The following is a 25,731-nucleotide window of genomic DNA, read 5'->3' as shown; positions in this document are numbered from 1 at the left end:
TCTGGAGGCCAACGTGGGTGACTCACGAGGTCAGGAGTTCGAGATCAACCTGGCCAATACGGTGAAACCCTGTCTCTACTAAAAATACAAACATTAGCCGGGCACAGTGGTACGTGCCTGTAATCCCAGCTACTTGGGAAGTTGAGGCAGGAGAATTGCTTGAACCCAGGAGGCAGAGGTTGCAGTGAGCCGAGATTGCACCACTGCACTCCAGTCTGGGTGACAGAGCAATACTCCGTCTCAGAAAAAAAAAAAAGAATGCATCAGCAGTTTGCCAATTCTTTTTTTAATATAGTTAAGCCTGAAGCTGGATTTACTGTGGAGCCAAATTTCACACACATGCTTGCATTGCTTCACACTGTTTACTGTTTTGCATGGATAGTGCTGGCACTGGAGTACTTACTGGTCATGTGCCTAACGTGGATTTCTTGATTGCATAGAATGTGAAAGAGTATTGGTAAACTAACGGATATTAAATTGTGTATCAGGAATAAAACATTCATTATGTGAGTTTTCTGGGGTCCTAGGTAACACTGTAGGAAAATTTAGGGTTGGTTCCTGTTTGTTTTTGCTTCTAGTTTTCATTCATTTGCTGTTTATTCTCCTCTGGCTTTGCTTGTGTATGCATATATTTAAAAAACCATGATTTTTTTAGTTCCTAGTGGAAGGCTTTTATTTGGTTCCGTGAATAGTTATTTTCTTTGAGACGGAGTCTGGCTCTATCACCCAGGCGGGAGTGCAGTGGTGCAATTTCGGCTCACTGCAAGCCATTCTCCTGCCTCAGCCTCCCAAGTAGCTGAGACTACCGGCACCCGCCACCACACCCAGGTATTTTTTTTGTTTTTAGTAGAAACAGAGTTTCACCATGTTCACCAGGATGGTCTCGATCTCCCGACCTTGTGATCCACCCGTCTTGGCCTCCCAAAGTGCTGGGATTACAGGCATAAGCCACCGCTCCTGGCCAGTTATTTTGTTTCTGATGCATTTCTAGCAAGTCATCATTCGTTCCATTTATCCGGAATTCCTAAACTACCTTTATCACGCAGTAGGAATTAATGGAGCACACCAGCTTTTTATCGTTAAACTAACTTTTTGGATTTTAGGCTTCCTAATACTTTAACTGTGTTGAGTATTCTTATAAATAGAATTTGAGTCATATTTATCTTTCTCTGCCTAACTTGCCCCCAAATTTGTAAACTATTTGTGAGTGTTCTTAATTCATGGCAATGTGTTTGCCTGCACAGTCAAGCAGGATCGCTAGGACCACTCAGGGAACTCAGAAAACTGGCATGCTGGCAAAAGGGGAAGAATTTCTTACCAGTCAATCTCTGGCTTCTTTCTCTGTGCAAACTAGTTAAATATAAAGTAAAAGTCACTGTTTATCTCCTCTGTAAAGTTTTAAATTAATTGCTTTAATAATAATAAGCTGGGTGTAGTGGCTCATTCCTGTAATCCCAGCTCTTTGGGAGGCTGAGGCAGGCGGATCACCTGAGGTCAGGAGTATGAGACCAGCTTGGACAAGGTGGTAAAACCCCATCTCTACTAAAAATACAAAAATTAGCCAGGCGTGATGGGGCACGCCTGTAATCCCAGCTACTCAGGAGGCTGAGGCAGGAAATCGCATGAACCCAGGAGGCAGAGGTGCAATGAGCAGAGAGTGAGACTCAGTCTAAGGAGAAGGAGAGGAGGAGGAAGCGGAAGAGGAAGAGGAGCTTAAATCAAATATTTTGTCAGAAAAGTGAAAAGCGTAATGTCTTTTATTTAGTTCATGTGACTTGAGTAATTTTTGGGAAATAAGGATGGTTTTAAACATTATTGGTAAAATATGTCTTCAAAATGTAAATATGTGGTCTAAATTATGTTCAAATATTAGGTTTGTTAGATGCTTTAGGGTCATAAGCTGCTTCATTGGTTTTTGAAAATTGTTTAACTTGCCTGTTTTCCAGCTAGGTAAGCCTGGGGACATGTGGAGTTGGCCATACCCCTAGCTATGACTATATATCAAACCTTACTGAACATAACTCACTAGGTTCTACATTAAAATTAAAATTGCTAAGAGCTGCCATTATAACATGCAATTAAGACTACTAGAAACAGTTTTATAGCTGGGTGCAGTGGCTCACGCCTGTGATCCCAACACTGTGGGAGGCCGAGGCAGGCAGGTCACCTGAGGTCAGGAGTTCCAGACCAGCCTGGCCAACATGTGGAAACCCCGTCCCCACTAAAACTACAAAAATTAGCCTGGTGTGGTGGTGCGCACCTGTAGTCCTGGCTACTTGGGAGGCTGAGGGAGGAGAATCACTTGAACCCAGAAGGCAGAGGTTGCAGTGAGCCGAGATAACGCCACTGCACTCCAGCCTGGGCAACAGAGCGAGACTCCATCTCAACACAACAACAAAAAAAGAAACAGTCTTACATACAATGTGTGTAAGAACAGTAGAATGGGGGGGTTTTTTTGGTAAAAGGTTATAAAAGGTTTTTACTTCTTTAAAATTTCTGAGTCATCATTTTGGCAAAATAAATAATTTACAGGAATCTGGAATTCCAAAAGCAAACTTCAGTTTCAAAATTGTCTTTCCTAATGCCTGGCTTTGTGGATGGATCAGAGGGCCCCCGAAAACATCCCGAAAAAAGGTAAACAGGATTATCTGACATGTTTAGGTACATGGGATTGCCAAAATTACGTTCAATCTTCTTTAGGATATATTTTTGTGAATAATATATGTTCCAAAATTGTATGGGATTTCTAAAATCCCAAAGTCTAAGTTTGGTTATTAAGTTATTGTAAACCACAGAAATAACCAAATTTCCTTGTATAAAGCTACTAACCCAAGTAAAACAAAAAAAAATTAAATATCAAGAAGATACTTTGTCCAATTTTCATTTTAAACCAACTGATACTGAAATTGTTTAAGATAGTTTATCAATGCTTGATCCCACATTCCTGGGAAAATAATTAAAGCTTCAGATACATTTGGTCACCTGGTGGGCCATTTAAACATTTTATAAAGGGATTTCATTAAATTGTTATTTTCAATGCGTGTTTTCTGGTTGTATGAAAGTTTTCCCATGCAAGAGGACTGATGTTAAAACAGCAGATTATTATACTGTGGTGTATTTTTACCAGGTAAAGAAAGCTTGTTATGGTTTGGATCTCCTGAGAACATCAGAAAAAGACTGTCCTTCCCATCCACACTACAACAAAACTTCGGGACCCTGAACTTTGGGTTCATAATCTCACAACTGAGAGGGCTCCCTCCATACTTTTGGAACTGTGCACCCATTTGAACCCTTGAGGTAAAGCTAACCAAGGAAATTTCTCCCAAGAAAAAGATGACATCCTTGATGTGAACAGTTTTTCCCCAAGTTCAGAGATTAAAACTTCTACTAACATGAAACTCTTACCTTTGAATGTTTTTCTTGCTTGTGCATCTATGAACAATAGAAGAGGAAAAGGGGTCTGTTATGTGCACTAATGGGATGTACTTTTATTTTTGAAGGAGTTTGCAGTCAGCCTTATACTTTGATAGATAAAAGATGAAGACCCAATGTAGGTAAGAAACTTTAATGGTACATACATTGCCTCATAATCAGTCAAAAACAAAACACTGGGGGGGCGGAGCAAGATGGCCGAATAGGAACAGCTCCAGTCTCCAACTCCCAGCGCGAGCGACACAGAAGACCGGCGATTTCTGCATTTTCAACTGAGGTACTGGGTTCATCTCACTGGGGAGTGCCAGACGATCGGTGCTGGTCAGCTGCTGCAGCCCGACCAGCGAGAGCTGAAGCAGGGCGAGGCACTGCCTCACCTGGAAAGCGCAAGGGGGAAGGGAATCCCTTTTCCTAGCCAGGGGAACTGAGACACACAACACCTGGAAAATCGGGTAACTCCCACCCCAATACTGCGCTTTAAGCAGACAGGCACACCAGGAGATCATATCCCACACCTGGCCGGGAGTGTCCCACACCCACGGAGCCTCCCTCATTGCTAGCACAGCCGTCTGTGATCTACCGGCAAGGCAGCAGCGAGGCTGGGGGAGGGGCGCCCGCCATTGCTGAGGCTTAAGTAGGTAAACAAAGCTGCTGGGAAGCTCGAACTGGGTGGAGCTCACAGCAGCTCAAGGAAACCTGCCTGTCTCTGTAGACTCCACCTCTGGGGACAGGGCACAGTAAATAATAACAAACGCAGCAGCTCTGCAGACGCAAACGACTCTGTCTGACAGCTTTGAAGAGAGCAGTGGATCTCCCAACACGGAGGTTGAGATCTGAGAAGGGACAGACTCCCTGCTCAAGTGGGTCCCTGACCCCTGAGTAGCCTAACTGGGAGACATCCCCCACTAGGGGCAGTCTGACACCCCACACCTCACAGGGTGGAGTACACCCCTGAGAGGAAGATTCCAAAGCAAGAATCAGGTACACTCGCTGTTCAGAAATATTCTATCTTCTGCAGCCTCTGCTGCTGATACCCAGGCAAACAGGGTCTGGAGTGGACCTGAAGCAATCTCCTACAGCTACAACCTACAGCTGAGGATCCTGACTGTTGGAAGGAAAGCTATCAAACAGGAAGGACACCTACACCAAAACCCCATCAGTACATCACCATCATCAAAGACCAGAGGCAGATAAAACCACAAAGATGGGGAAAAAGCAGGGCAGAAAAGCTGGAAATTCAAAAAATAAGAGCGCATCTCCCCCAGCAAAGGAGCGCAGCTCATCGCCAGCAACGGATCAAAGCTGGACGGAGAATGACTTCGACGAGATGAGAGAAGAAGGCTTCAGTCCATCAAATTTCTCAGAGCTAAAGGAGGAATTATGTACCCAGCGCAAAGAAACTAAAAATCTTGAAAAAAAAGTGGAAGAATTGATGGATAGAGTAATTAATGCAGAGAAGCTCACAAACGAAATGAAAGAGACGAAAACCATGGCACAAGAAATACGTGACAAATGCACAAGCTTCAGTAACCGACTCAATCAACTGGAAGAAAGAATGTCAGCGATGGAGGATCAAATGAATGAAATGAAGCGAGAAGAGAAACCAAAAGAAAAAAGAAGAAAAAGAAATGAACAAAGCCTGCAAGAAGTATGGGATTATGTAAAAAGACCAAATCTACGTCTGATTGGGGTGCCTGAAAGTGAGGGGGAAAATGGAACCAAGTTGGAAAACACTCTTCAGGATATCATCCAGGAGAACTTCCCCAACCTAGTAGGGCAGGCCAACATTCAAATCCAGGAAATACAGAGAATGCCACAAAGATACTCCTCGAGAAGAGCAACTCCAAGACACATAATTGCCAGATTCACCAAAGTTGAAATGAAGGAAAAAATCTTAAGGGCAGCCAGAGAGAAAGGTCGGGTTACCCACAAAGGGAAGCCCATCAGACTAACAGCAGATCTCTCGGCAGAAACTCTTCAAGCCAGAAGAGAGTGGGGGCCAATATTCAACATTCTTAAAGAAAAGAATTTTAAACCCAGAATTTTATATCCAGCCAAACTAAGTTTCATAAGTGAAGGAGAAATAAAATCCTTTACAGATAAGCAAATGCTTAGAGATTTTGTCACCACTAGGCCTGCCTTACAAGAGACCCTGAAGGAAGCACTAAACATGGAAAGGAACAACCGGTACCAGCCATTGCAAAAACATGCCAAAATGTAAAGACCATCAAGGCTAGGAAGAAACTGCATCAACTAACGAGCAAAATAACCAGTTAATATCATCATGGCAGGATCAAGTTCACACATAACAATCTTAACCTTAAATGTAAATGGACTAAATGCTCCAATTAAAAGACACAGACTGGCAAACTGGATAAAGAGTCAAGACCCATCAGTCTGCTGTATTCAGGAGACCCATCTCACACGCAGAGACATACATAGGCTCAAAATAAAGGGATGGAGGAAGATTTACCAAGCAAATGGAGAACACAAAAAAGCGGGGGTTGCAATACTAGTCTCTGATAAAACAGACTTTAAACCATCAAAGATCAAAAGAGACAAAGAAGGCCATTACATAATGGTAAAGGGATCAATTCAACAGGAAGAGCTAACTATCCTAAATATATATGCACCCAATACAGGAGCACCCAGATTCATAAAGCAAGTCCTTAGAGACTTACAAAGAGACTTAGACTCCCATACAATAATAATGGGAGACTTCAACACTCCACTGTCAACATTAGACAGATCAACGAGACAGAAAGTTAACAAGGATATCCAGGAATTGAACTCATCTCTGCAGCAAGCAGACCTAATAGACATCTATAGAACTCTCCACCCCAAATCAACAGAATATACATTCTTCTCAGCACCACATCGTACTTATTCCAAAATTGACCACGTAATTGGAAGTAAAGCACTCCTCAGCAAATGTACAAGAACAGAAATTATAACAAACTGTCTCTCAGACCACAGTGCAATCAAATTAGAACTCAGGACTAAGAAACTCAATCAAAACCGCTCAACTACATGGAAACTGAACAACCTGCTCCTGAATGACTACTGGGTACATAACGAAATGAAGGCAGAAATAAAGATGTTCTTTGAAACCAATGAGAACAAAGATACAACATACCAGAATCTCTGGGACACATTTAAAGCAGTGTGTAGAGGGAAATTTATAGCACTAAATGCCCACAAGAGAAAGCAGGAAAGATCTAAAATTGACACTCTAACATCGCAATTAAAAGAACTAGAGAAGCAAGAGCAAACACATTCGAAAGCTAGCAGAAGGCAAGAAATAACTAAGATCAGAGCAGAACTGAAGGAGATAGAGACACAAAAAACCCTCCAAAAAATCAATGAATCCAGGAGTTGGTTTTTTGAAAAGATCAACAAAATTGACAGACCACTAGCAAGACTAATAAAGAAGAAAAGAGAGAAGAATCAAATCGACGCAATTAAAAATGATAAAGGGGTATCACCACCGACCCCACAGAAATACAAACTACCATCAGAGAATACTATAAACACCTCTACGCAAATAAACTGGAAAATCTAGAAGAAATGGATAATTTCCTGGACACTTACACTCTTCCAAGACTAAACCAGGAAGAAGTTGAATCCCTGAATAGACCAATAGTAGGCTCTGAAATTGAGGCAATAATTAATAGCCTACCAACCAAAAAAAGTCCAGGACCAGATGGATTCACAGCTGAATTCTACCAGAGGTACAAGGAGGAGCTGGTACCATTCCTTCTGAAACTATTCCAATCAATAGAAAAAGAGGGAATCCTCCCTAACTCATTTTATGAGGCCAACATCATCCTGATACCAAAGCCTGGCAGAGACACAACAAAAAAAGAGAATTTTAGACCAATATCCCTGATGAACATCGATGCAAAAATCCTCAATAAAATACTGGCAAACGGGATTCAGCAGCACATCAAAAAGCTTATCCACCATGATCAAGTGGGCTTCATCCCTGGGATGCAAGGCTGGTTCAACATTCGCAAATCAATAAACATAATCCAGCATATAAACAGAACCAAAGACAAGAACCACATCATTATCTCAATAGATGCAGAAAAGGCTTTTGACAAAATTCAACAGCCCTTCATGCTAAAAACGCTCAATAAATTTGGTATTGATGGAACGTACCTCAAAATCATAAGAGCTATTTATGACAAACCCACAGCCAATATCATACTGAATGGGCAAAAACTGGAAAAATTCCCTTTGAAAACTGGCACAAGACAGGGATGCCCTCTCTCACCACTCCTATTCAACATAGTGTTGGAAGTTCTGGCTAGGGCAATCAGGCAAGAGAAAGAAATCAAGGGGATTCAGTTAGGAAAAGAAGAAGTCAAATTGTCCCTGTTTGCAGACGACATGATTGTATATTTAGAAAACCCCATTGTCTCAGCCCAAAATCTCCTTAAGCTGATCAGCAACTTCAGCAAAGTCTCAGGATACAAAATTAATGTGCAAAAATCACAAGCATTCTTATACACCAGTGACAGTCAAACAGAGAGCCAAATCAGGAATGAACTTCCATTCACAATTGCTTCAAAGAGAATAAAATACCTAGGAATCCAACTTACAAGGGATGTAAAGGACCTCTTCAAGGAGAACTACAAACCACTGCTCAGTGAAATCAAAGAGGACACAAACAAATGGAAGAACATACCATGCTCATGGATAGGAAGAATCAATATCGTGAAAATGGCCATACTGCCCAAGGTAATTTATAGATTCAATGCCATCCCCATCAAGCTACCAATGAGCTTCTTCACAGAATTGGAAAAAACTGCTTTAAAGTTCATATGGAACCAAAAAAGAGCCCGCATCTCCAAGACAATCCTAAGTCAAAAGAACAAAGCTGGAGGCATCACACTACCTGACTTCAAACTATACTACAAGGCTACAGTAACCAAAACAGCATGGTACTGGTACCAAAACAGAGATATAGACCAATGGAACAGAACAGAGTCCTCAGAAATAATACCACACATCTACAGCCATCTGATCTTTGACAAACCTGAGAGAAACAAGAAATGGGGAAAGGATTCCCTATTTAATAAATGGTGCTGGGAAAACTGGCTAGCCATAAGTAGAAAGCTGAAACTGGATCCTTTCCTTACTCCTTATACGAAAATTAATTCAAGATGGATTAGAGACTTAAATGTTAGACCTAATACCATAAAAATCCTAGAGGAAAACCTAGGTAGTACCATTCAGGACATAGGCATGGGCAAAGACTTCATGTCTAAAACACCAAAAGCAACGGCAGCAAAAGCCAAAATTGACAAATGGGATCTCATCAAACTAAAGAGCTTCTGCACAGCAAAAGAAACTACCATCAGAGTGAGCAGGCAACCTACAGAATGGGAGAAAATTTTTGCAATCTACTCATCTGACAAAGGGCTAATATCCAGAACCTACAAAGAACTCAAACAAATTTACAAGAAAAAAACAAACAACCCCATCCAAAAGTGGGCAAAGGATATGAACAGACATTTCTCAAAAGAAGACATTCATACAGCCGACAGACACATGAAAAAATGCTCATCATCACTGGCCATCAGAGAAATGCAAATCAAAACCACAATGAGATACCATCTCACACCAGTTAGAATGGCGATCATTCAAAAGTCAGGAAACAACAGGTGCTGGAGAGGATGTGGAGAAATAGGAACACTTTTACACTGTTGGTGGGATTGTAAACTAGTTCAACCATTACGGAAAACAGTATGGCGATTCCTCAAGGATCTAGAACTAGATGTACCATATGACCCAGCCATCCCATTACTGGGTATATACCCAAAGGATTATAAATTATGCTGCTATAAGGACACATGCACACGTATGTTTATTGCAGCACTATTCACAATAGCAAAGACTTGGAATCAACCCAAATGTCCATCAGTGACAGATTGGATTAAGAAAATGTGGCACATATACACCATGGAATACTATGCAGCCATAAAAAAGGATGAGTTTGTGTCCTTTGTAGGGACATGGATGCAGCTGGAAACCATCATTCTTAGCAAACTATCACAAGAACAGAAAACCAAACACCGCATGTTCTCACTCGTAGGTGGGAACTGAACAATGAGATCACTTGGACTCGGGAAGGGGAACATCACACACCGGGGCCTATCATGGGGAGGGGGGAGGGGGGAGGGATTGCATTGGGAGTTATACCTGATGTAAATGACGAGTTGATGGGTGCAGCACACCAACATGGCACAAGTATACATATGTAGCAAACCTGCACGTTGTGCACATGTACCCTACAACTTGAAGTTTAATAATAATAAATAAATTTAAAAAAAAAAAAAAAAAGGAAAGAAAAGGAAGAAAAGAAAAAGAAAAAAAAAGAAAAAAAAATTAAAAAAAAAAAAAAAAAAAAAAAAAACACTGGTTCACTATTCTTAAACCATATCATGGGTTAAAGATAACACTGCCAGGAGGCCTTCACTGTTCTAAAAGGTCATCATTTGTTAGGTCCTTTTCCCATGGTTTAAAGTAAAAGAAGTAGTGATTAGATATGTATCCCTCATAATAGACTCTATAGCAAATTCTACTGTAAAGGCTACAGTTACACAACAGACTTTAAATTCTCTTGTGAAAGTTATAATAGAATTGGCTGAACAGAGAAGTATGTGAATAGCTGCTGGCACTTGTGGCCTATGGAGAAATACATCAAATGAAGATTATTGAAATTCAGTGGTAGGCCAGGTGCAGTGGCTCATGCCTGTAATCCCAGCAGTTTGAGAGATCGAGGCAGGTGGATTACCTGAGGTCAGGAGTTTGAGACCAGGCTGGCCAACATGGTGAAACCCCATCTCTACTAAAAATACAAAAACTTAACTGGGTGTGGTGGCATATGCCTGTAATCCCAGTCACTTGGGAGGCTGAGGCAGGAGAATTGCTTGAAATCTGGAAGGCAGAGGTTGCAGTGAGCCCAGATCATGCCATTGCACTCCAGCCTGGGCAACACAGCAAGACTCTGTCTCAAAAAAAAAAAAAAGAAATTCAGTGGCAGGGGATTAACAAAGATTGCTTAGTCAAGTGAGTAAACTCTTTAGTTCATTTTTTGATCTATTTGATTTTAGGATGTTTGTTTTATGGGGATCTTGGGTAAGGAACTCTTGGTATTACCCTCCCAGTAGTCATAATAATAGTCTCTCTGGCGCACTGCATTCTCTCAAAGGTTTTAAATGCTAGCATGCAGCCATCTCTAGAATGTCATATGGTCTCTCTTCAACTGAAATAAGAGCTGAAAGAAATGTGTTACCATGAGGACACCATAACCTATGAATGACGTGCTGAGACCAGAAACCCAAAATAATGGTAACTGAGAGTAATGCTAAGGCCCTAAATTTTGGTCACACTCTCACCTAAGTGAGAACCTGACCAAAAAGGGGGAATTTTTTAAACAAAATTCTGGGAGGCCATTGTTTTGGACTAAGCTCATGCACGAGGCCCCAACAGACCAAACAAAACTAAAATGGAGTCGTTCATGCTAAGACTTTAAGGAAACACATAGATTCTAGAATAGACCAGGTTTTGTTTTCTCTCCTTTAAACTCTGTAACAAACATTCCTGACAGCATTGGTACCCACCCTCTGAAGGCCCCATTAAATCTTTTAACCAAATTCACTTCCTCTCACCTACAGAACACCAAACTTCAGATGATCATACAACAAAGGTTCCAGCCAGTTCCAGGTGAAGACATCACCCCTGGCCATCAAGGAGCTACCCTGCCTCCACTAGACAGAGCAGGGAGAGAGTTCCACAATCCCCAACAGGTAGGGACTATGCCTCAAGCCAGCATGAAACAAGCTATAGAAAAAAAAAAAAAAAAAAGACCAACAGTCCCTCTGCCTCCCATCAAGATTTCTCGGGATCACATCTCTCGGGGCAGATGAGGTAGGAAAATAGGGTCTGGAGGCATGGAACATAAGGCCAATTCACACTTCAGCTATGACAGGAAATATCCTCTCCATGGGGTGTAGACCAAGTAAATGACTTTGTAACTTTACTTCATTCTCTCCATTTACATAGGGTGTACCTGAACTAATGGAATCCTCTGAAAAGTATTTAACCTCCCTTACATAGGGCATACTCGAAGTAACTAATGGAATCCTCTAGAAGATATTTAAACTCCCCAAAATTCTGTAACGGGGCCCTTGAGCCCCCATGCTCAGGCCCGCTCCCACTGTGGTGTGTACTTTCAAGTTCAATAAATCCCGTCATGCCTTCCTTGTTTTGTCTGTGGGTTTTGTCCAATTCTTTGTTCAAGATGCCAAGAACCTAGACACCCTCCACCAGTGACACTATTACCTAAATAATGCTTGTTTACCTTCAAACTCCTGCTTTTAAGTTGTAACCTCAGAATATCAAAATAGCACTAACACATACCATAACAAATCTATAGCAATTGGCTATGATTTAAATAATCATAAGTGGTTTATAAAAAATGACAGCTGCTAGCAATTATCATTGTTAAGATAATGATAATAACCTAAGTATCACTGTTGTACATAAGTCCAGTTGATTGAGCTAGGCCTTCTACATTCAGTATCCTCCCAACATTTCTGAAGCATTGATCCTAAACATAGGATTTATAGGAAAAAAGCACATTACTGTCACACACGTACCACACACAACTGAATCTCAGACTGCTTTCATCTTTTATATTGCTACAGGAGGGGCCCACACAGCCCCAAGGAGAGGAGGTGGGGCAGTAACGGCACTATACAACAGCTTGGGCCCAGGCCAGAGAGGGTGGCCAGACAGGGTCAAGAGAACAGCTATAGTACAGGGACAGAGGAAACAACTATCTGAGAATGATCAGTCAGGTTTCTTACAACAAAGAAAAACATAGGAAAGGAGAAGGCTAGAATGAACCCTGTGCCACTGGCTTGCAACTGTAGTGATGTGAACTCATTTAATATACACAGATAGATATAGATAAAAATAGTTGGATATAAATGAATATATTTTTTAGTACGGTCCAATGAGAGAGCCTGGGATCAGCAACCCAGATGCTGATCATCTGTAATCAGCATACCTACACCTAGATTTTGGTTTCTAAATATCGTTCTCCACTGAGCAGAACCAATGTCCTCAGATAAATGTCTATTTCCTGGACTGGGGAAGAAAAAGTATAAGATAAAAAATATTTTGTTGTGCCAGGAAGGAAGGAAGTGCTCAAAAGAGGATGGAAACAAGTCAAAGAAACACAGAAGCCAACTCACTGAACATGGGAATCCTTATATCCACACTGCCTTAGTCACTTTAGGCTGTTATAACAAAGTACCTCAGACTGTGTAACTTACAAGCAACAGAAATTTATTGCTCACAGTTAAAAAGACGGTATAGTTCAAGATCAAGTCACCAGCAGATTTGATGTGTGGTGAAGTCCTCAAAAATGGCTCCTTCCATGTGTGCTCACATGGTAGAAGGGCAAAGAGGCTAACATGTTTCCTCAGGCCTCTTTATCAGGGCACTAATACCGTTATGGAGGGGTCTAGCCCTCCACCTGATCACCACCCAAAGGCTCTGTCTTCTAATACCATCACCTTGGTGATCACTTTCAACATACGAATTTTAGAGGGATACAAACATTCAGATCACAGCACACATTGGCATTAAAAAAAAAGAAGAAGAAGAAGAGCAAATTCCTCCTTACAGTAAAATTACCAACTAATAAATTTAGAAGCAATGACAATTAGCACTTTGGCAATTATCATAGTAACAATTTAGACAAGAAACATCAACGAACACTAAAACTAGTGTGTGAAAACAGAATGAGGAATGGGAGAGCTACATACTACCAAAATATCACCCCATAAAATATTAATAACAAAAAATAATAATAAGAACCTTATAGTGGCAAATCCTGGTAAACACATTAATCAAAGGATCAAAGTTAACACCACCAATAATGGACAAATAGACACTATACGCATCTGATAAGATGCAGTAAGAACAATGCACATCACCTGGGCACAGGGGCTCACACCTATAATCCCAGCACTTTGGGAGGCCAAGGAGGGAGGACTGCTTGAGCCCAGGAGTTCGAGACCAGCCCTGGCAACATGGGCTGTCTCTATAAAAAATTTTAAAATTGGCCGGGCGCGGTGGCTCAAGCCTGTAATCCCAGCACTTTGGGAGGCCGAGACGGGCGGATCACGAGGTCAGGAGATCGAGACCATCCTGGCTAACACGGTGAAACCCCGTCTCTACTAAAAAAAACAAAAAAACTAGCCAGGCGTAGTGACGGGCGCCTGTAGTCCCAGCTACTCGGGAGGCTGAGGCAGGAGAATGGCGTAAACCCAGGAGGCAGAGCTTGCAGTGAGCCGAGATTGCGCCACTGCACTCCAGCCTGGGCGACAGAGCGAGACTCCGTCTCAAAAAAAAAAAAAAAGAAAAAAAAAATTTAAAAATTAGCAGGGTGTGGCAACACACACCTATGGTGCCTGCTACTTGGGAGGCCGAGGTGGGAGGATTGCTTGAGCCTGGGCGATAGAGGCTACAGTGAGCCATGGTCGCACCACAGCATTCCAGCCTGGGCAACAGAGTGAGACTATCCCAAAAAATACATAGATACAGACATACATATATACACACACACATACACACACACACAAACATACATAAGAAAAACTTACATGGCTTCTGTGATGTTGCTCAAATGCGTAACTCAAATGCACAAGGAAACATCAGAGAAACTCAAAGGGAGGACTGTTCTACAAAATGGCCTGTAATCCTCAAAAATGTAAAGGTCATGAAAGTCAAGGAAAGACTGACAAACTATTTCAGTTTGAAAAACACAGGCTGGGCCTGGTGGCTCACGCCTATAATCCCAGCACTTTGGGAGGCCAAGGCCGGGCAAATTGCTGGAGCCCAGAAGTGCAAGACCTGCCTGGGCAATATGGTGAAACCCCATCTCCACCAAAAAAAAAGATTAGCCGGGCATGGTGGAACGTGCCTGTAGTCCCAGCTACTCAGGAGACTGAGATGGGAGGATCCCTTGAGCCCAGAAAGTCGAGGCTGCAGTGAGCTGAGATTGGGCCACTGCACTCCAGCTCGGCAACAGAGCAAGACTCTGTAAGAAGAAAAGAAAAAAGAAAAACACTACAGACATATGTGGATGCAATACATGATTCATGACTGGATCCTTTTGCTGAAGATGACATTGTTAAAGCAACAGATAAAACTCAATGGGGTTTCTGGATAAGGAATACGTGGAGGTTCTTTACACTGTTCTTTGCAACTTTTCGGAAAGTTGAAAAATGCTTCAAAATTAAATTTAAGGCCGGGCATGGTGGCTCACGCCTGTAATCCCAGCACTTAAGGAGGCTGAGGCCGGTGGATCACCTGAGGACAAAGTTGAGACCAGCCTGGTCAACATGGTGAAACCCCATCTCTATTAAGAATACAAAAATTAGCTGGCCATGGTGGCAGGAGCCTGTAATCCCAGCTACTTGGGAGGCTGAAGCAGGTGAATTAACTGAACCCAGGAGGCAGAGAATGCAGTGAGCCGAGATCGTACCACTGCACTCCAGCCTGGGAGACAGAGCGAGACTCTATCTCAAAAAAAAAACAAAAAACAAAAAATTAAATTTAAAAATCACTTCGGTAAATGAATGTATTTCACAGCTATACTTATACTAAAATACTAAAATGTGTTGTAAAAGACGGCCCTAAGGCTGGGCACGGTGACTCACGCCTGTAATCCCAGCACTTTGGGAGGCTGAGGCAGGTAGATCACTTGAGGCCAGGAGTTCAAGACCAGCCTGGCCAACATGGTGAAACTGTCTCTACTAAAAATACAAAAATGAGCTCGGCATGGTGGCAGGCGCCTGCAGTCCCAGCTACTCGGGAGGTTGAGGCGGGAGAATCACTTGAACCCAGGAGGCGGAGGTTGCAGTGAGTCGAGATCGTGGCATTGTGCCTGGGAGAGAGAACGAGGCCCTGTCTCAAAAAAAAAAAAAAAGATGGTCTTAGGTTGGTTAATATTAAACAAAAATGAAACATAGGAAGAAAAGGAGAGGTAAAGTTCTCTACAGGACTCAGTTTGACATTCCTAACAGGTAGAATTGTTTCTTATTTTTCAAGTAACATGTAGCTATTTTGCTTCAATATCTCCTAATCAAATATACAGTTTAGAGACGTACTACATGTATTAGACATGTGCTTTCACATATCAGAAACTCCAAAAGTACAAAAACTGCAATTACACTTAGAGAAAGAAATCAATAACGGTAAAAGTAACTAAATGGCAATCATTTTGCACTCTGGTATGTGAAGAAAAAAAAAGCTACCTCGTATCAGATGATAAAAGTAAACTAAAGCCAGTCAGTACTGCAACTCCCAAAACTACAGTTCTTTCTGAAAAGATGACCATGTTCACTTCCACTCCCCATGTTCCCCTCAAAAATACAACATATTAAAAAGGATAACATATATTATATACAAAGATATTATATATACATATATCTTTTTACATGTTGTATTAAATTATATATATTTAATAACAAAAAGAAAAAAGCAAAATAACCTTACAGAGGAGAATATATTAAAGGATATAATATACGATATCCTTTTTCATTGGGTTGTCAGATAAAAAACTGTAGGATAACACTGGGTCATCAGCCATTCAAAATGATGTTGCAGAAGTCTATTCTCTAGCATAAAAAAAATTTACAAGTAAAAAACCGGATCTATGTACAGTGGAAATCCATTTGTATATTTTTAAATACATACAAACAAAAAAGCAATAAAAAGATTCAGAAGAAGTTAGCCAGGCATGGTGGCTCACGCCTGAAATCCCAGCACTATGGGAGGCCAAGGCAGGCAGATCACAAGGTCAGGAGTTCGAGACCAGCCTGGCCAATATGGTGAAACCCCATGCCTACTAAAAGTACAAAAATTAATTAGCCGGGAGTGGTGGCGGGCGCCTGTGGTCCCAGCTGCTCTAGAGGCCGAGGCAGGAGAACTGCTTAAACCTGGGAGGCGGAGGTTGCAGTGAGCTGAGATCATTCCACTGCACTTCAACCTGGGTGACAGAGCGAGGCTCTGTTTCAAAACAAAAAAAAAAAGATTCAGAAGTAGTTATATCCCTAATACAAACAACAGTTGTCTCCAAAGGTGTGATTATGAATGATTTTTATTTTCTTCCTTTTCCTACCATTATTTAGTGATTTCTCCAACATGTATATTATTTTTACACTAAAGATAAAGGTTAAAAATACTTGAATATTATATTAATTTAAAAGTTACTATTTTATCTTCTACTAGTGTATTATTGGTGAATCTTAGAAAAGGGTCCCAGCAGCATGAGACAATAACACCTGGTAACTGAAGACTTCTCTTAATAATAAGGCCTACTTGAATATCAGCTTGGAGAAAAAATATATAGATAGATATACACACATATATACATACATGTACGTGTGTAAATATGTATATACATGCATGCGTATGTGTGTATATACATCTACATATAGATACCCATAGTTTTGTTAATTATAGATAAGATAGTATAAGGCAGGATCAGCTGGACGCAATGGCTCCCACCTATAATCCCAGCATTTTGGGAGGCCGAGGCAGGCAGATTGCTTGAGGCCAGGAGTTCGAGACCAGCCTGGTCAACGTGGCAAAACCCCATCTCTACTAAAAATACAAAAATTAGCTGGGCGTGGTGGTGCACGCCTGTAGTCCCAGATACTCAGTAGGCTGAGGCAGGAGAGTCACTTGAACCCAGGAGACAGAGTTTGCAGTGAGTTGAGATCACGCCACTACACTGCAGACTGGGTGACAGAGCGAAACTCTGTCTCCAAAAAAAAAGGCCGGGCGTGGCGGCTCATACCTGTAATCCCAGCACTTTGGGAGGCCGAGGTGGGTGGATCACCTGAGGTCAGGAGTTTGAGACCAGCCTGGGCAACATGGTGAAAACCCTGTCTCTACTAAATACGGTGAAAACCCCATCTCTACTAACAAAAATTAGCCAGGCATGGTGGAGGGCACCTGTAATGGTGGAGGGAGCCTGTAATCCCAGCTACTTGGGAGGCCGAGGCAGGGAGAATTGCTTGAACCCGCGAGGCAGAGGTTGCAGTGAGCCAAGACTGCGCCACTGCACTCCAGCATGGGTGACAGGGCGAGACTCCGTCTCAAAAAAAAAAAAAAAAAGAAGTATTAAGACAGGATCTCTGGACCTAGACTTCCAGGACTCAAAATTCCAGCTACGCTATTTACTGGCTATATGATTTTGATAAAATATGCAACCTCTCTGTGCTAGTTTCCTTATCTGTAAAACAGGATTCCTGCTAGTTACTGAACTGAGTTAACTATTTAAAACACTTTGTCCCTGGCACATAGTAAACATTCAATGAACTATTATTGTTTTTTTTTTTACATTTTCTTTTTAGAGGCAGGGTCTTGCTCAGTCACCCAGGCTACAGTGTACTGGCGCAAGTATAGCTCACTATAACTCAAATTGGCTCAAGCCATCCTTCTGCCTCAGCCTCCCAACGTGCTGGGATTACAAGCATGAGCTACAACGCCTGGCCTATTTGATTATTCTTTTAAATTATTAACTTTTTTTTAAAGGTGAGGTTGCTGAAGCATTAAAATCAGTTAAATAATTTGCCTGAAAACAAGATGCTGGCTTTTGGGGTTTGGGGGGAAGTGAGAGACAGAGAGAGAGACAGGGAGGCAGAGATAGACACATATAAACATAGCACTATCATGAGTCTCTTTTCCTAAACTGCTTTTTTTTTTTTTTTGACACGGAGTCTCGCTCTGTCGCTCAGGCTGGAGTGCAGTGGCGCAATCTCGGCTCACTGCAACCTCCGCTTCCCAGGTTCAAACGATTCTCCTGCCTCAGCCTCCCAGGTAGCTGAGATTACAGGTGCCCGCCACTATGTCTAGCTATTTTTCGTATTTTTAGTAGAGACAGGCTTTCACCATGTTGGCCAGGCTGGTCTTGAACTCCTGACTTCATGATCCACCCACCTCTGCCTCCCAAAGTGCTGCTAAATTGCTAATCTTTTTTTTTTTTTTTTTAAAGATGAAGTCTCACTCTGCTGCCCAAGCTAGAGTGCAGTGGCATGATCTCGGCTCACTGCAACCTCCACCTCATGGGTTCAAGCGATTCTACTGCCTCAGCCTCCTGAGTAGCTGGGACTACAGGCACGTGCCACCATGTCTGGCTAATTTTTTTTGTACTTTTAGTAAAGAAAGGGTTTCACCATGTTGGTCAGGCTGGTCTCAAACTCCTGACCTCATGATCCAGCCGCCTCAGCCTCCGAAACTGCTGGGATTACAGACATGAGCCACCGCGCCCAGCCTAAATTGCTCATCTTAAGAATGACAAATGGAAGGTATGTAGCACAGTGCTCAGTAAGTTATTTCCTTCCTTTCTTTCTTCCTTTCCCAATCCATCTGTTTCTTCCTGTACAGAAATAGACCTAGTTCAGCTTTCATTGTTGACATAAAAAAAAAAAAAGAAAGAAAAAAGAAATTGACCTGGTTCAGTCATTTACATTCCCAAATCACCTTTCCTACAGACTTTCATTTATAAGTTAACTGTAGCCAGGTGTAGTAGCACACGCCTATAATCTCAGCTACTCTGGAGGTTGAGGTGGGAGGACTGCTTAAGCCTATGAGTTTGAGGCCAGCGCGGGCAACACAGTAAGACCCAGTCTCTTTTTAAATTATTTTTTAAGACTGAGTCTCACTCTGTCACCCAGGCTGGAGTGCAATGGTGCAATCCTGGCTCACTGCAGCTTCTGCCTCCTAGGTTCAAGCAATCCACCCACTTCAGCCTCACAAGCAGCTGAGCACCACCACCACCTGGCTAACGTTTTTGGTAGCGATGGGGGTTTTGCCATGTTACCCAGGCTGTTCTCAAAGTCTGGGGCTCAAGGTTCCACCCCCTCAGTCTCCCAAAGTGTTGGGGTTATAGGCGTGAGCCACCGTCCTTGGCTGACACTGTCTCTTAACAAGAAAAAGTTAAATGTACTTGTTTTAACTCCATTCCAAATAAGTAGCCTTACATTAGGAAATTACACTTTGGTCTTTTCCAAGTCCAATTTTTTTTTCAGAATTCCATTATTCAAAAGAGACCCATAACTTAAACATGCTAGAAACTCAGAGAACATGCAATATACTTTTTGAATGATTACTCAGAACTCACTTTTATCCTCAATTTCCCTGCCTTTCATATGCATAAAATGTCAGAAAAGAAAAACCCCTACGTCAAAAGACCAATTGTCCCCAGGGCAATAATTAGCCACCAACCTGAAGTCAGTGATTTTTGCCTCTTTAGCTAAAAGAAGCAAGCAGGCCATGTTACTAATAGACCCGCCGTTAGCTCCAAAACTCTATGGCCTCTTGCACAAACATGAAAGTGAACAATTCACAGGCAAATTCTTGACTCAAAGATGTTTCCTCTGACTGTAATCTCCCACTTCCCCTTGTCTTCTTAGAGAGCTCCTGTTCACCTTCCATTAATTATCACCCACTTCTTTTGTGAAACTTTCCTAAAGCCTAAGTAGAACAAATTGCTACACATACTTTGGGCCCCCATGATTGTACTGCATCTATCATAGATGACTATATACCATCCACCATCTCTGCAATCTCATATCTTCCTCAATGCCTGGCACACAGCAGGTGCTAAGGATGTGTTTAAAAGATGTGAGTCCACAAAATTAAATGAGGTCCCTGTGAAGTTTCCATATCTACCATGAGAGTTTAGCTTAATCTGAAGATACACAGAGGCCAACCTGCGGCACAACCAAAGCTCTGTCCCAGCCAGACCCACATATGCAGTGCAAATTTATCCAGAGAGTTTATACAAAAGCTACACAAAGGTATCATTCCTGCAGATGATCTGGGAACCCACTCTGGGGATTATCCTAATCTGTCTCAACTCCCTATTCAAAAATCTCTATACCCTGCTCTCCTTTGTTTGATGGCACTTACGACCTTCTGCCATACTACATGATTTATTGATGTTTAGTATTTACAGACACTTACCAGAACACAAGTCCCACCAATGCAGGGATTTTTTTCTCTTTTGTCACAAATGGTGCCCAACATCTATGTCAGCGCCTGGCACAGCAATTTTGTTTTTTCTCTTTTTTTGAGATGGTCTCACTCTGTCGTACAGGCTGGAGGGCAGTGGCACAATCTTGGCCCACTGCAACCTCCACCTCCCGGATTCAAGTGATTCTCCTAGTCAGTCTCCCATGTAGCTGGGATTACAGGCATCCGCCATCACGCCCGGCTAATTTTTTTATTTTTAGTAGACATGGGGTTTCATTTCTTGGTCAGGCTGGTCTCGAACTCCTGACCTCAAGTGATCCACCCACCTCGGCCTGCCAAAGTGCTGGGATTACAGGCCTGAGCCACGATGTCCCGCGACCGGCCCTTTTTTAAAGACAATGTCGGCCGGGCGCAGTGGCTCAAGCCTGTAATCCCAGCACTTTGGGAGGCCGAGACGGGCGGATCACGAGGTCAGGAGATCGAGACCATCCTGGCTAACACGGTGAAACCCCGTCTCCACTAAAAATACAAAAAACTAGCCGGGCGAGGTGGCGGGCGCCTGTAGTCCCAGCTACTCGGGAGGCTGAGGCAGGAGAATGGCGTAAACCCGGGAGGCGGAGCTTGCAGTGAGCTGAGATCCGGCCACTGCAGTCCAGCCCGGGCGACAGAGCAAGACTCCGTCTCAAAAAAAAAAAAAAAAAAAAAAAAAAAAAGACAATGTCTCACTCTCTATGGGCCAGGCTGGAGTGCAGTGGCGTGATTATGTCTCACTACAGCCTTGATGTCTTCAATCTCCTCAGGCTCAGATGACCCTTCCACCTCAGCCCCCAGAGTAGCTGGGACTACAGGCTCACACTGCCACACACCTGGCTAATTTTTGTACTTTTGGGGTAGAAACAGAGTTTTGCCATGTTGTCCAGGCTGGTGTGGAACTCTGGGCTCAAGTGATCCACCCACCTCAGCCTCCCAAAGTGTTGGAATTACAAGCAGGAGTCACCGCGCCCGGCCCACAGTGCGCCTTTTAAAAATCAGTAGTAATTCTTTCCTTCTATCTTAGAGCCCTCAAGTCATGAGTCACCACCTTTGCAGCCCTATCTTGCATTGCCCTTATTTCCTCTGCTCCATCCACTGACAGTAGGCTTCCCAGTAAGTTTTCAAGAATGGGAGGAAAATATTTGTATTTAACTCCTAAGCTGTAACTCTTTCCTTCTCTGCTCATCTGTTGGTAAAGAAATAGTATTCAGACGGCCAGGTGCGATGGCTCACACCTGTAATCTCAGCCCTTTGGAAGGCCAAGATGAGCGGATTGTTTGAGCCCAGGAGACCAGCCTGGGTGACATGGCAAAACCCTGACTCTACCGAAAGAAAAAAAAAAAAAAATCAGCCAGGCATAGTGGCACATACCTGTGGTACCAGTTACTTGTGGTGGGGAGGGGGTTTCAGATGAAAGAATCACCTGAGCCTGGGAAGTCAAAGCTACATTGAGCTGTGACCACGCCACTGCACTCTATCCTGGGCGACAGAGTGAGCTCCTGTCTCAAAAAAAACAAAAAACAAAAAAAAACAGTATTCAGACAGTTATACCAAATAACAAATAGATGAAATAACCAAAGCTTTGTTCTTTCACTTCTAATAATAATCATTTCTATGTGGTATTCACTTTGTATTTTTAATTGATGGTGGGCAAAGACCAAAAGTAAAAATGTTGAATTAACTTTTCTGATTGTCAAGCACATGGGCTAAATATGTTGAGAATATATCAAATGCTAGATAGATGTAACCTAACTGAAAAATTGTGCTCCAAACGGTGCAAATGCTCTAAAGTGCTATATACACTAGTTAAAATAAGATTTCTTTTGTAGTTACTAACCTTCAGGAGAAATGAACTAATCTACCACACTTCTGAATCTATATTAAACACTGAGCCATGTAAAAATAGGACACTACTGTATTTGTATTCAAAAAATAGCATCAGAACCTTCTCCATCCCCTAGTTTCAGCCAAATATGGCTCTTCCCTGCTTTAACCAATTTTTTTTTTTTTTTTTTTTTTTTTTTATGAGATGGAGTCTCGCTCTGTCACCCAGGCTGGAGTGCAGTGGCACGATCTCATCTCACTTCAACCTCTACCTCCCGGGTTCAAGTGATCCTCCTGTCTCCGCCTCCCGAGTAGCGGGGACTACCTGCACACCACCTCGCCCAGCTAATTTTTGTATTTTTAGTAGAGATGGGGTTTCACCATATTGGCCAGGCTGATCTCGAACTCCTGACCTGCTGAACTGCCCGCCTTGGCCTCCCAAAGTGCTGGGATTACAGGCGTCAGCCACCGTGCCCGGCCTTGCTTTAACCAATTTAGCTTACTAGACACAAGCCCATCAGCAGTAGTCATGGACATCATCTACAGCGCTATTCTGAATACAGTTTCTAAATTCTTGAAAAAAAACATTAGCAATGTAAAATTAAGTTCAAGATGAGAAGCTTCAAGCTGAGATGCTTGAATATGGTGATTAGAACTAAAACAAGAAACTGCCCAGGCGTGGTGGCTCACGTCTGTAATCCCAGCATTTTGGGAGATCGAGGCGGACAGATCACTTGAAGTCAGGAGTTCGAGACCAGCCTGGCCAACATGGTGAAACCCCCATCTCTACTAAAAATACAAAAATTAGCCAGGCGTGGTGGCGCCGGCCTGTAGTCCAGCTACTTAGGAGGCTAAGGCAGGAGAATCGCTTGAACCCGGCAGGTGGAGGTTGCAGTGAGCCGAGATCACGCCACCACACACTCCAGTGTGGGTGACAGAGCAGAGACTCCGCTTCAAAAAAAAAAAAAAAGAAAAGAAGAATTAAAATAGGAAACAAGGACTTTTTTATAAAGTCACCCAGTCCTGTCATCTAGTCCTACGTCTATCTGACAAACTCAGAATCAACTTCTAGGAGGAGCCTAAGAAATCCCTTTCACACTGTAAACGTTTTAGGCAAGTAGACACATGCCGGGTCCCCTATGCATACTGGAAAGAGCAAGTCTGCCCCTAGGTCAGCCTTCTGTGATTGTTCAGTTTTGCTTAAACACCCTAAAAAAAATTCTAGATGTGAGTATGTGAAAATAAGGGTGAACTGGCAGGGCGCGGTGGCTCCCGCCTGTAATCCCAGCACTTTGGGAGGCCGAGGCAGGTGGATCACGAGGTCAGGAAATCGAGACCATCCTGGCGAACATGGTGAAACCCCATTTCGGGCGTGGTGGCGGGTGCCTGTAGTCCCAGCTACTCGGGAGGCTGAGGCGAGAACCCAGGAGGCGGAGCTTGTAGTGAGCGGAGACCGCGCTACTGCACTCCAGCCTGGGCGACAGAGCGAAACTCCATCTCAAAAAAAAAAAAAAAAAAGAAAAGAAGGGTGAATTAAATTCTCAGTATTCACACGTCAATGTAATAACTAAAAATTATTAGTCAAGGAAAGAAAGGAAATCATAAGAAAATAATCTTTAACTGCTAATTTTTCCACAACAGTAAAAGAGTATATATGGGATGAGTTTCAACCTCTGAGTTTTTATTAGTTTTCTAAACACAGACTAAACATGGAATGAGTGCATCACAACGAAGCCTTCAAAGGAGTTATTCCTCAGGGTGTAACCCCTGTTTTCAGACGACCTGAGGCTTATCTACTGCCTCCATATCCACATCTGGCCATCCCATCCTTCTGCCCTTCCCTCTCCACGTTCCCCCCACTCGTCTGGAACAAACGATAAGTAAGTGAAATAATGACCAGCACTAAATATGACGCCAAAGTTGGCATTTACAAATGATTTTCCAAACAACTCCCCAGAGGACCTAATCAACCTAGCAGGGTACACTATCCAAAACCTATTTGCTGGTTGTCTAAAAAGATAAAACTCGTCTTCCTCAGGAAAGTACTCTGGCAAGAAGGGCGCCTCGAGGAAGCAAGAGGGCGGCTCCAGACCCCTTTCCTGGGGACCCCAGTCTGTGTCCAAGGGATCCCGACCCGCAAGCAGCCTTGTTTCAGTGTTACAAGTACAGAACTTGTCATCCCAACTTCCCAGCCCTAAGACGAGAGAGGAAGTTAAAAGGGTCCTGGGATGACGGGGGAAAGTACGACAGCCTATCTTCTGTGCTTGGGACCCAGAAAAGAGCACTGGGCAGCCGCGACGGAGCCATTCGACCGGGCACTGGTTGGATACGGGTTGTGCAGGGCAGCGGGAGATACCCACGAGAAGCGCGCAAACAAGCCCGGGAATGCGAGCGAGGGCAGAGACGGGGGTGATGAAGGAATCCAGGCGCTGGCCCCGGGGTGTGCCAGGGGGAAAGAACCTCCTCAGGGCTGGAGGAGCTCACGCGTACTCGAAGCCCGATGGGGAGGCGGCGGTTAGACTAGTTGGAGCGCTCCGCGTAGTCCCGGGGCCCCCCTTGGTGGTGACGCCCGGCTCGGGCAGCGCCGGGCCAGGAGGGTCGGGACGAGGGTGGGCGGCGGACGCCGGGCGGAGGGCAGCGGGCAGCGGGCGGGGGCCCACGTCCACCCGAACAAAGCCGGCGCGTGCGGGGCCTGGCTACTCACAACAAGAAGCTCATGTTGGCCGCGGTGCAGGCTGCAGGCTCGGCGGTTGCGAAGCCTCGGAGCGGCGTCGGCCAGGAAAGGGGAGAAAATGCAAACGGAACAGGAGACAGGGACGCGGAGAAGGAGGTGCGGAGACCTGGTTGCTCGGTGGCCGCAACTAGTTCGGCTCAGCTAGTTCCAATGGCAGGCGGAGGGAGCGGAAGTGGGTAGCGCTCGTCTTGAATCACTCCAGGGGAGGGGAAGGAAAGGGAGGCGGGGCAGGGCTGCAGGCTCTCCGCGCGCCCCTCCCCAGCTCCCGGCCGCCCCCACCTCACGAGCTCTCGCGATAGCGGTGCAAGCCCACCCCTACCGTCTGGTTGCGGCCTGGGGTCCCTCACCTTCTGGTCCTCTCTGCTGCCAGGGACCACGCCCAGCGTGTGCGCAGGGGCCGCCCGGCCCCCCTGTCTACCCGGTTAGGGGTCGTGGCAGAGCGCTGGGAGACGCTCAGCTGGGCTCCGGAGGTTAGGCCGGAAGTGGGCTTCCGCTCCGAGATGTCAGGGTCCCGCAGTGAGGGATGGAATTACCACCGGAGTTAGGCCCACAGTGAGTGCCCGGCCAAGGGCGGTGAAAGGTGATGGCATCTTGCTCTGCTACCACTTAAAAACAGGAGGGAGTTTCATCAGGTTGGA

General features: G+C 43.8%; 1 protein-coding gene across 2 annotated transcripts in view; it reads right to left on the bottom strand.

Moving 5' to 3' along the window:
- The window catches only part of MOB1B (MOB kinase activator 1B), a 90,358-nt gene extending 65,054 nt beyond the window's left edge, over positions 1-25,304 (bottom strand). Inside the window, exon 1 of one of the 2 annotated variants that reach the window (XM_007998829.3) lies at positions 25,064-25,304. Coding sequence is in view for 1 of the 2 variants with exons in the window: in XM_007998830.3 (XP_007997021.1) it covers positions 25,064-25,077 (14 nt within the window). In the remaining variant the exon portion in view is untranslated. The remainder of the gene's footprint in view (positions 1-25,063) is intronic. The other variant, XM_007998830.3, reaches the window with a different exon arrangement.
- Between the last annotated feature and the right edge of the window lie 427 nt (positions 25,305-25,731).

This window comes from Chlorocebus sabaeus, chromosome 7 (genome assembly GCF_047675955.1).
Source record: "Chlorocebus sabaeus isolate Y175 chromosome 7, mChlSab1.0.hap1, whole genome shotgun sequence".
Taxonomy (NCBI): Eukaryota; Metazoa; Chordata; class Mammalia; order Primates; family Cercopithecidae; genus Chlorocebus; species Chlorocebus sabaeus.
The sequence above is the reverse complement of the archived record's forward strand: the minus strand, read 5'-3'. Positions and strand labels throughout refer to the sequence as shown.